At 36.0% G+C, this 12,613-nt stretch overlaps 1 protein-coding gene across 1 annotated transcript in view; it reads left to right on the top strand.

Moving 5' to 3' along the window:
• Positions 1 to 12,613, top strand: part of TMPRSS15 (transmembrane serine protease 15) — a 133,033-nt gene that overhangs the window by 55,898 nt on the left and 64,522 nt on the right. The window contains exons 11-13 of the mRNA XM_060149405.1: positions 3,536 to 3,641; positions 3,919 to 4,069; positions 6,589 to 6,724. Coding sequence (XP_060005388.1) covers positions 3,536 to 3,641; positions 3,919 to 4,069; positions 6,589 to 6,724 — 393 coding nt within the window. The remainder of the gene's footprint in view (positions 1 to 3,535; positions 3,642 to 3,918; positions 4,070 to 6,588; positions 6,725 to 12,613) is intronic.

The following is a 12,613-nucleotide window of genomic DNA, read 5'->3' as shown; positions in this document are numbered from 1 at the left end:
TGGCTAGAAAAGGATAGTGAAGTCAAAGCACAGAGGCCTCAAACATCACAGTGAATTTGTTGGTTTAGTAGGAAACAAAGAGATGGTGAAAAATGTTGAATAGGGACAGATTAGATTGTACAGAAGGAAGCATTATTTAACAACGATGTAAGTGATGAAGAATTCTCACGGGGAGTCAGAGTACTACAAGACACACTTGGAAAAAGATAGTGACTATGATGGGATGACTTAAGTCTTAGTCCCAAGTTTTATGATGTTCCTACTCCTCCACCTGGTGAAATACTCCAGCAGAAATATTGTGTGGACTTCTAGTTTCCATACTCTAAGTTGGTTCTGAGTAGAACCAACTGGATGTACAAATATTGATAATTTATCAGATGAAGAATCAAACTGAAATTGCGCCACATTAAAATCATTGAAGGGAAAAAGGACCGATAATCTTGAGAAGACCAAGAGAGTCATTATAGTGGCCTTTACATATTTGTAGAGCTACCATAAATTCATCTTATCCTAATGAGCCCAGGAGGCAAAATTGGAAATAATAGGTGCACAATAACTTATTCTTAAAAATGAAATGAATTTTCTAATCATGTTGAAATGGAATGGGTTGCCTTGAAATGCAATGATTCCTGCTGCATTTGATATATGTTAAACAGACGTCAAGTGACCCCCATAGGCAAAATGTTGTGGATGAAACTTAAGGACAGTGGGTAGTTGGACTTAGTAAGTTTTTATGTCAACTATAATTCTCTACTTTTGAAATTCATAATTTTATGAAGAATTTCCTTCCTCTTCTAATCTGTTAACTAAAGAATTTAGCTTATTTCATAGGAATAATAATTTATCATTTTACTTTATTCAAAAATGCACAATTCTATCTGATACTTAGTGTATTGTGTTTTTTAATTTATTTATGCAAAATTCATAAGGTATTACAGTCCACATAATTAATTTTTATCTGAACCATGATACAAAGCTCATAACATCACGATACCTTAATTGGACGGAAAACCCCAAGTTTATTACTGTTTAATGGGTAAACAGTAAATTCAAAATATTTCTAATTATAACTAATTGATTGTGAACATGGCCAAACATAAATAGGAGCATGATGTGTGTTTAAGTTATATAATTGCTGCTAACTAGAAATATTTCTGAATAGCGTAGTCATTTCAGTACTTATTCATGGCATTCAGTGGCATTTTAATTATTTCCTCTAGAACTATACTCTAAGCAACTCAAAAGGGACTTGGAGTTGGACATTTAGAGAGTCGATTCTGGAATATGTCTTCTGTATCTATACTACTTTTTATTGGGTTGAATAATTGAACACTAACTACATGGCTAAAATAAGTACTCATGAAATATCACAGCACTATACAAAGTGTAAGTAGTATGTTAATACTATAAAATATTAAATACACATTCATTTCTATTTTACCTTTTGTAATCTAAATCCAATGATGTGCATATATTACATTTAGTAAGATATTTGATGATGATTTCACCTTGGTAAAATACTCATTCTGAATAATTTTTGCCTCATTGATCTAAATATGCATTGATATATCTATTGGCAGTTCTACTAGCATTTTTCTTTGTGTCTTGTCCTTACTCCACATGCTATAAATAAACGGGTCTGAATTTTATACATAGCATTGACTATAAAAATTTCTATATAAAACGTTTGTGGTTCAAAGGATACCATCAGAAAAATTTTAAAATAACCCACAGAATGGGATAAACTATTAGAAAGTTTTATGTTTTGATCAAATATTTGAAAATCATATTCCCTGGTGAGGGAATTTTATCCAGAATATAGAAAGAACTCTCAAAACTCAATAATAGAGACAAATAATGGCCAAAGGATTTGAACACTTCTCCAAAGAAGATATATGAATGGCCAATGACATAAAAGGATTCTGAACATCATTAAATTAAACATCATTAAATTAGTCATTAGGTACATACAAATCAAAACTACAATTCGTTACTTTTCACATCTACTAAGATGGCTATAATCAAAAACACAGACAATAACAAGGGTTATCTCATATTCATATACTGCTGGTGGGAATGTAAAATGGTGTGGTCACTCTGGAAAACAGTCTTGTAGTTCCTTGAAAGGTTAAACATAGAGTTTAACATTATTAATCCAGTTAAATACATGACCCTGCAATTCTACTCCCCAGTACATACTCAAGAGAAATGAAAATGAGCATCTTCATAAAAACAAGTTGATAGCAGCATTACTCAAAATATCCAGAAAAGCAGAAACAACTTAAATGTCCTCTACCTGGTGAATGGATAAATTTTACAATGTGATATATGCCTACAATGGAATATTATCCTGCCATAAAAGGTAATGAAGCACTAGTACATTACAACCTGGAGGAACCTTGAAAACACTAACTAAATAAAAGAAGTCATTCACAAAAGACCATATGTTGCATGGTTTCATTTACACGAACTATTCAGAATAGGCAAGTCTACAGGTTTAAAGTAGATTAGTGGCTGCAAGAGGCTGGAAGAAGGGTGACAGGAATGGGGAGTGCCTGCAATTGGGCATGGGTTTCTTTTTGGAATTATGAAAATGTCCTAAAAAAACCACTTCTGTTTGAAAGCACAAGAGAGAAGATGATTGCTTTCAAATAATCACTAAATTTCAGCATTTCATAAAAAATTACATTCCAATAAAATTAAATTTATACAATATTTCATTTGTTTTACATCATATTTGGTTTCATGATTCCTGCTTTCTGTCATAATACATGAGCTGCAGAGTAAAAATAAAAAAATTAAATCTGTCTAAGGAAACGTTCAAGAGATCTCATCCCAACAACTCTTCCCACACTTCAGATGACTCAAATCATTGGCTGCAAGAATGAATTCCAGACCAGAAAGCACTTTATGCAGTGGCTTGAGCTATTTAGAAAGCTCTTATGTGGATTAGCATGTTTCCTGCTCCTCTGTGATCTAACTAGTTATCATTCAAAGGAATATGGAAGATAAGACCGTTGTAAAATCAGGTCATTTCTTATTTAGAGAAACACAGTATAGGCGATGGAATAAAAAACTGACCTTCTTTGAAACACTTAACTTTGCCTTCGAATTTGTACTTAACTACTTGCCTATATCATGCGTTAGTCCACTAGCATAACTTAATATCTTAATGGACTGATTGTTTCTAAAGGAGTGAATTAATCAAAACATCTAATAAATTAGAATTAAAGTGGTATTTGGACATAATAATGTGATGAAACAGTCATGTGGACTCATAGTAACTCAGACTTTGATATATCCTTCCAATTCAAGGCTATTGGGAAGTCCAGAGTTGAGAAGTGATTTTCTTAAATAACAATTGGTTATGGAAGCTGTCTTCTGGCTTCCAGTCCATTGTCCTTTCCACTGTACCTAAATACATTTCCTTATATTTTCATCTTAAAGTTGTGCTTTCCTGCTTATGAATGATATAGCTCACACAACAAATATGCTAATAGTTAAGTGAAGTAAACAATTTTTGTTGTTTTTACAGGATTTTACATTTCCACCCCAACTGGACCAGGAGGGAGACGAGAAGGAGTAGGACTTCTAAGTCTCCTTTTAGACCCCACTTTGGAACCAGTCTGCCTTAGTTTCTGGTATGTTATAAACACATGTTAAGTAACATCTTATTTAATGAGTAACGTTGCCAGGCTCAAATTTTACTAAGGTGTTGTCCCAAATTTTAATGTATTAGTCATTACTTTTCCAGCTGATAAAGTAGCAAAATACTGGGAAACTCCCTCCTTTTCTCTAGCAACTCCCTCATCCAAGATAAAAGGGCGTATTTGAGTTTAGAAGGGTTTAGAAGAACCCTAAAATATATATATTCTAATGTTGTAGGAATCCATTCATTTTTGCTTGCTTCCAAACTAGGTATTATATGTATGGTGAAAATGTCTATAAACTAAGCATTAATATCAGCAGTGACCAAAACATGGAGAAGACAATTTTCCAAAAGGAAGGAAATTATGGAGAAAATTGGAACTATGGACAAGTAACATTAAATGAGACAGTGGAATTTAAGGTTGGCAAAACGCTTTATAATCATGTATTTGTATTATGAAAATGGTGGTATAATTACTGTTTATGGTGATATGGTGAAAAAATTAATTTACTTTCTGGGTATAGCCAAGTCACCCTACTTTCCTAATCTTCCTCCTTTATTATCTTTGAGTGCCTCTATTTTCAATTATTCATTGACTTATTAAAAACCATTTACTGAGGAACGATTTAGTACATGAAAGTACTACTTATAATGAGCCATAAAAGTCATAGAAACTTTGAAGGATATTTCAGCTTTCTTCAGCAACTTTCTAGCACAAGCCAACTGTGCTTTCCTATGTCCCCTGCCTAACTAGGTCTTGTAACTTTTCACATACACCACCTAGATTAGCCCTGCACTTTTCTAGGGAATCATCTTTTCCTGTTAGAACATCCATCCCACCAGAATCCATCCACCCTGCCCCACTTAATCGCATATCTTTCCTTTAGAAACAAATTCTATGAGCCATCTCATTGGGAAGTCTCTGATCATTTATTTTACATTAGGGTGAATTAATTTTTCATGTAACAGCTTCTCGTGTTTTTTCCTAAGGGTGTTTGCAAGTAAAATGTAGGATAGGGGCTTCCGTGGTGGCGCAGCGGTTCAGAATCTGCCTGCCAATGCAGGGGACACGGGTTCAAGCCCTGATCTGGGAAGATCCCACATGCCCAGGAGCAATTAAGCCCGTGCGCTACAACTATGGAGCCTGCACTCTAGAGCCTGCAAGCCACAACTACTGAAGCCCACACACCTAGAGCCTGTGCTCCACAACAAGAGAAGCCACCCAATGAGAAGCCCACGCATCACAAGGAAGAGTAGCCCCCGCTCGCCACAACTAGAGAAAGCCTGTGTGCAGGAATGAAGACCCAATGCAGCCAAAAATTAATAAATTAATTTAAAAAAATAAAATGTAGGCTGATACAGGCTAATCGTTTGACCAAATTAACAATGTTTTAGTTGGGTAATTTCAGACAAGAGAATATAACTTTCAGAAGATATATATTTGGACAGACACCGTCATCAGCGAAGTTTCAGTGCTTTCTTGTGACTTGAAAAAAGGCAGGAGATAATCAATGACCCTCATCTGTATTCCTCCCATTTTTCTTTTTTTCTTCCTTTCCTTTTTCCTTATCCTCTTTCTTCTGATTCTATACTTCTGTGACATTTTCTTCTCCACCTTTGTTTTCTGATAATTCAAGGAAGGGTAAAGGAAAATGGAACATGAAGGAACAAAGAGATGGCAGAATCAGGGAGCTAAGTATTTTAGTGAACAAATCTGGCTCAACTCACCAAGCGTTTCTTAAAAGTAATTAAACGGGGGCTTCCCTGGTGGCGCAGTGGTTGAGAGTCTGCTTGCCAATGCAGGGGACACGGGTTCGTGCCCCGGTCCGGGAAGATCCCACATACCGCGGAGCGGCTGGGCCCGTGAGCCATGGCCGCTGAGCCTGCACGTCCGGAGCCTGTGCTCCGCAACGGGAGAGGCCACAACAGTGAGAGGCCCGCGTACCGCAAAAAAAAAAAAAAAAAGGTAATAAAACTGCATCCACTTTTTCAAAGTTAGCTCATCAGGCAGTGTGAGAGCACCGAGTTCTACAGATATTTGCATGTTGGCTTTGCCACTTTGTTGTGAAATCTTGAACAAGTTAATTTAGTATCTTTGACATTCTGCTTGTGCATACATAAAAGGGAGAGGACAATTATTTGGAACAGTGTCTATCATGATGTAGGTGGAATGAATGAACAAATGAGTGTTGGGAAAAGTAAATGAGATAATGTATACAATGTGCCTTGCACAGTAATTAGCATATCAGGTATTCAGTTTATGTCTTTCCTTTCCCAGACAGGAGAGGATTCAGGAAAGTCCAGTTAAAAATACCCACTGTTCTTAAGAACCTAATATGTTTCATCTGACCACTGGACATTTCTCCCAAGTCTGGGTTGGTGTCCTCTGAGCACCACCCTCGCAATATATCCCACACCAACTTCCTGGGTAAACTATGACCAGTACCAGCTGTCCCTGAACAACTATATCATACTCATATTTTCTCTTGTTTCCTTCTTCTCTCATTTAAATTATCTAACCAGTATGTCTTCTCTTCAAGGTTGTATGCTCTAAGAAGGCAGACAGCTACCTGGATTTTTAATATTGTTAGGGAAAGAACCTAGAATAAGATTGGTCTCCCCTGCCAGATGATGTGTATATGTGACGGAGTGGAATGGAGTATGACAATATCACGAAAGAAAGAGCTAGAGACAGAAACTGTGACGATGTTGCCTAACAAAGAAAGAAGACACTAGTGAAAATTTAGACTAGTATGAGCACATAATAGGAAGCTGGGCTCAGCTGAAGGACACTGAAAAGCAATATTTCACTTTGCGATAACTTGTCCACATTTACTTGGGCATGGCAGTATTGATTCTCCAGAGAATACTGGGCCACAAGAAGAATCAATGAGAAAAGATTAAAGCAGAATTGTTTTATGTGCCTCTATGAATTACAGGTTGCTTTTAATGCATTTAAAAACCAGTTCCTGAGTGATATAGCATTGGATGACATTAGCCTAACATATGGGATTTGCAATGTGAGTCTTTATCCAGAACCAACTTTGGTCCCAACTCCTCTGCCAGAACTTCCTAGTAAGTAACCTTAACATGTATTTTTCCTAATTATGTTATTACTATTTTCAGGTAGATCTCTCTCTGACTTACATTTTTATTATCTTTCCCTAGTATTATTATTTTCACTGAAAATCAAAACCTTTAAAATATAAGTAAAATGGATACTAGTAAAATATTACATATTATATAAAAATTCACAATGAAATTACTTTGTTATGCATCATGTTTATGATAATTTTACTAAATTTTCATTTTTGATAATAATCAAAGTGCTTATTTCTATTTTGTTTTCAACTTAATACAAACTAATGCTGTATTAGCCATGTAGCATGGCCTATAGTCTTTTGGGAAGAAGCCTTAAGATTCTCATAGCCTTCTTATGAGAGTGACGTTAAAATCTCAAGAGGAGTTTACTTAAGGCTGAAACCCACCAAGCCTATTTTCAGAATAATTTAACAATAATGATTCGGTCTGGACTTTGAATATACCTAGATCACACAAAAGATTTTTGTCCTGTCATGGTGCCTTTTTGTAAGGCCTTGCAAGAGCAATGCCCAGGATTTCCAATGTGCTATGGAATCTTTTATCTCAAAGGAACAAAACGGAGCCTGTATCTACCTGTGCTCTTAAATTTGAAACATGACATTTCAGAAGCAAAAGGTACATTATCAACCATCTTATTAGGCCAAAGGAGACAATAACTTCATACCACTTTCAGACTATGGGATCTGACCAAAATAAACAAACAAATGAAATGTGTGTGTGTGTGTGTGTAGTGATAAATGATATGAAACAATCATTACCTATTGTCCCTCTATTGGGATGTTTTCACTACATTGTAGTTTTGATGCAAAAACATCCCTTTTGTTTTTGGATTATGGTGGTAGGAAGCTCATCTAGCTGTACAGCTTTGCTTGTGTTGAACCTCATAGATGTTTTTGTTTTATCATAAAACACAGCACTTTTTCCATTTCCCCTTTTGTGCCAAGCACACTTGAAATTCTAACCATATTCACATCAGCAAATCAGGTGGCAACCTATCCAAATTTGATTTTACTTCAAAAATTATATATTTTTATGCTTCTAATTTTGTTGTTGTTTGTTTGTTTGTTTGTTTGGCGGTACGCGGGCCTCTCACTGTTGTGGCCTCTCCCATTGCAGAGCACAGGCTCCGGACGCGCAGGCTCAGTGGCCATGGCTCACGGGCCCAGCCGCTCCGCGGCATGTGGGATCTTCCTGGATGGGGGCACGAACCCGTGTCACCTGCGTCGGCAGGCGGACTCTCAACCACTGCGCCACCTATGCTTCTAATCTTTAAGTTAAACAAAAACTGACTTTTCAGATGAGTGTCTTTAACAACTCAAAAGCTTTAAAGACAAATGACTGGCATTTGAGAATGTATGACAAATGAGGAGGAGAGTAATCACATTGTCATACTTGTCCCATGCCACCATATTGAATGTGCACTTACATCCCACCAAAAGGCTAATTTATACTTACCATCATGTGTATTAACATGTTTAGATGCATGTATGAGTTATACATATATTCCTCAATATTTCAAGCATTCATTCAAATTTTATAAATATCTGCTACATACAAAGCACTGCACAAGAAATGTAAGATGTAGCAATAACCATTGATACATGAAATAATATATAATATTAATGAATTAACAAACTAATAAATATTAAAAGCAATATATAACTATGTGCCCCTAAAAGTAGTAAATGAGAGGATTAAGTGATAGAAGACTTTGGAGAAGAGAGTGTGAGCTGGAAAAACCTTCAAGGAAGCATTCAGTTTAAGAGATAGAATGACACTCAAAATTGAAACAAAAACAGGAAATTACCATGCATTCCCACAGAATTGTGACAAGAAGTTTTCTTGACACCAAACTCTGGATCTAATTCACCTTTGCTTCACTGGTGTCTGACTGATTCTTAACATTGCATAAATAGATCATCAACAAATACTATTAGGTATAAACTTATCCTCTCTCATTGTCTTTCTCTCTCTATTTTGGCTGTATGTTCTAAACATTTTTGCCAAACAAAATTCTGATACCAGAACTAAAGCTTGGAAATAATGGGGGGGCTAGGGATGGATAAAATACCACATGAACACAATAATTTGGGCTTCACAGTGTTGTTTAAAAATAATTGTCTCGGCCTTCCCTGGTGGCGCAGTGGTTGGGAGGTCGCCTGTTGATGCAGGGGACGCGGGTTCGTGCCCCGGTCCGGGAGGATCCCACATGCCGCAGAGCGGCTGGGCTCGTGAGCCATGGCCGCTGGGCCTGCGCGTCCGGAGCCTGTGCTCCGCGGTGGGAGAGGCCACAGAAGTGAGAGGCCCACGTACCGCCAAAAAAAGAATAATAATAATAATAATTGTCTCACTTCATTTTGTATGTGTCCCACTCCCTTCCTGTCTGTTATATGAAACATTTTCATGCAAAATATTATAATCATTAAAATCACTGCTGGTTTGATAAATAATTGCTATAGATACCAAATATTAGCAACATCTTGCTATTTTGATATTGCAATCATTTAATAAAACAGATTGTCTTGGGCTTCCCTGGTGGCGCAGTGGTTGGGGGTCCACCTGCCAATGCAGGAGACACGGGTTCGTGCCCCGGTCCGGGGGGATCCCACATGCCGCGGAGCGGCTGGGCCCTTGGGCCATGGCCGCTGAACCTGCGCGTCCGGAGCCTGTGCTCCGCGACGGGAGAGGCCACAACAGTGAGAGGCCCGCATACCAAAATAAAAAAATAAAGTTAAAAAAAAAGAAAAACAAAAAACAGATTGTCTTCATAATCCTTTCTGCCAGCATGTTCTACTCATCAATAAGTGGTCAAGAAGAAAAAATTTTACAGGTGAAAGTAACATAGTTTCATAGGCTCAATATCTTAAAAGTAGCAAAATCTCATCACTGTATAAAATAGAAAATTTGAGATAACTTTTATATGTAAAGTCATACATATATAAAGAAAACTTTAAATATGATTTTTCATATTAGAAATGTATCTGTCTAACCCACACAGTCCTCCTATCTCTTCCAATCAGAAAGAGAAAAATATAATACCTCAATGTCAAGGAAGCATGATATGCCTGCATATTTTTACAATAGGGAAATTATAACGGTAGAATAACCCATCTGATTTTAAAATATAAACTTTAGAATTTTCCCAGAGTGTATTTGTTCCAGGTTCCAAATGGTTCACTTCAGGGCAATATTTAGCACAGCAGAAAATGCTAATTACCATCAAATGCATTCTGAACAATTTCATTCTAATGCCCTTTGCAATTGGTTCAGCGAAACTCTTACCTGAGCAAAACTTTTCTGGTTCCAGATCACTGATTTGTTTAAGCAGAAACAAAGGGAAACCATGGTTGACTGGCTAATAGTCTTTTCTTTGGTTCTTATAGAGCATTTAAATAAGAAAATAATCAAGTAACTGACGAGCTAAGGCCATTTTTCTCTGTTGTTCCTAGGGATCCAGGTTGTGCTTTGTTTGGGGAAATGTAAGTTCAGTTTTCATAACTGCAGGGCTTTTTCCATCATGTGATTTTAATCACTTGCTGCTGCATCAGCTCTATGATTTTTGCCCTGTGACATTGGCACAAATAATTTAAATGTGGGGATTGTATTGAGAACATTTTTAAAAAGTAAACATTCCATTACACAAATATAATGCCAATTTGCAACACAATTGGAATGCTTCATGACAAGCACCTACTAAATAGAATAGGTATATACAAAAAGAAATCAACCTTTCAGCACCTGGCTTATTTCTGGGCTGTTAAAACTAGTTACGGAAAAAAAATAAAAGGATAAGCTAGTTTTAACTATTGTAATAGTCACTCTATTTCTATAGTTTCACTCTATTTGGCCATTATTAGGCCACTTTCCATTTCCAAAAGCAAAATAAAAGTTAATTTGGAAAGTTTATAGGCTTGATATTATACTTAGAGCTAAATGATCTTTAACTTTAGTTATTCATGTAAAAATGAATCAGTACCAATTTAACGCTCATGTAATTGATGGTCATGTAGAGCTGCTTGCCTTTTATATCATTAGTATGATTTGATACCCTTAGCAAATTCCAAATTAACTGCCCTCATATGCTCCTACATCAGTATGTTTTTGGCTACTCTTGTTTTCATCTTTTTACCTTCAAAACAGCCTATTTATTAGATCTATTATTGGCTAGATGGCTAGTGATTATAAATAAAATGTAAACCACAGGGAATATAAATTTGAACTTTATTGCCACAAATTTAACAAAAACATTTGTATCGTAGCTGGTCACTATAACCTGTTAATGGAAATATAAATTTTGACAAACTGAACCCCAAAATTTCTTTTTATATTACCACTTAAACTTTTAAAATTGTTGTGTCTGTAATACTTTAGGACTTGTTATCTATTACTATGATTATTTTTAAAAAACTGCTGACTTTGAAAATTAGCCACTTTTAACATATTCAAACATCAATGTGCGGTAGTATTTCTTAAACTGCACCTATTATTTCCCTCACATAAGAGTAGCAATCAGGCACTTCCCTGGCGGTCCAGTGGTTGAGACTTCGCCTTCCAATGCAGGGGAGTGTGGAAGACTCAACAAAGACTTTAAATTTGGTCCACATTAAAAAAAAAAACCTTAAAAAAAAGTGGCAATCAGAAACCTACTTTTATCATCCTTATTTCTTGCTTTAAATATCTTGTCATAAATAACTTTAATTTGAACCCTTTTACTGTAAGTGAAAGCTGGACTCTCCTTTTTTTCACCCTTCAGTAAATGCCTCCACATTGACACATATATCATTTATGTCAGAGGTTTAAGCATGGATTAAAAATGACATGCCTCGAGGAAAATATCTATTCCTGACAGCTATTTTGCAAAATACTGCATATTATTTACATATTGCATGTCATGAAGATTCCTACTGGCATAGTAAGAAATTAATCAAAATACAAATCTTTGAGAGAACAGCTCTAAGAAAAAGAACAATGGTAGAATTTAACAACTGTAATTGAAGAGTTCCCTGTATCAGGCAAACTATTTAACTCTCATTCTGTGGGTGGAGATGGTTTATTAAATGACACAGCAGGACTGTGCTCTCCAGAATCACATTTCATGAGTCTTTGGCTCCTCTAAGAAGTACATGCTACATCTCTGCTATAGCAACACCACCGTTAAAATAAATTGTGTCATCATATTTAGAATGGCTGAAAGTGTTTTTGCCAATTCCTTACAGTCGTTTATATACAGAGAGTAACTTATCAATCTTATAAGACCAAGTGTCAGAGATACTGATCATTTATTTGACATAAAATTATATTTGAAATGTATTTCAAAAATACTTCTTAAATATTTTATTATTTTTTAAAGTATTTTTGGTTGAATTTCCAAGAATTCTATTCAGAGGAGAAATGCTAAGTCAACTGCCTGCCTTGACAGACTTAACAATCACACTTGACAATATTTTAGTTCTGGTTGTGTGTTTATTTAAGTCCTACCTACTCATCTGCATATAATATAATGTACCATCAAGTGTTCAGAGAAGTGAACACTCAATACATTCTCCAAATTGTTGGTTATTTCCTATATGAGGAGTATACGATTTAGAATTTTTTTTCCTTGAAGAGAAATGAGAATGATGCTTAAACAACAACACTCCCACTGGCCACACTGCCCATGGCTAAATTTAAGAAGAGCTGGCTTTCCCCCTCACCAATCAGCAGTGTTATTTTTGTCCCTGCAGTTACACTCTCCCCTCATCATTAGTTTTCTTGAAGATTGAAGAAAGCATTTCACGGCACTTTAGAGTTACTAAAGTTAGGTGAGTTGTGTGTATGTGGGAGTTGAGGGGTTGTAGTGGATGCTTCTTCAGAAATCTTGTC

The sequence above is a fragment of the Lagenorhynchus albirostris genome, chromosome 5 (assembly GCF_949774975.1).
Source record: "Lagenorhynchus albirostris chromosome 5, mLagAlb1.1, whole genome shotgun sequence".
NCBI lineage: Eukaryota > Metazoa > Chordata > Mammalia > Artiodactyla > Delphinidae > Lagenorhynchus > Lagenorhynchus albirostris.
This window is presented reverse-complemented; position numbering and strand designations above follow the sequence as displayed.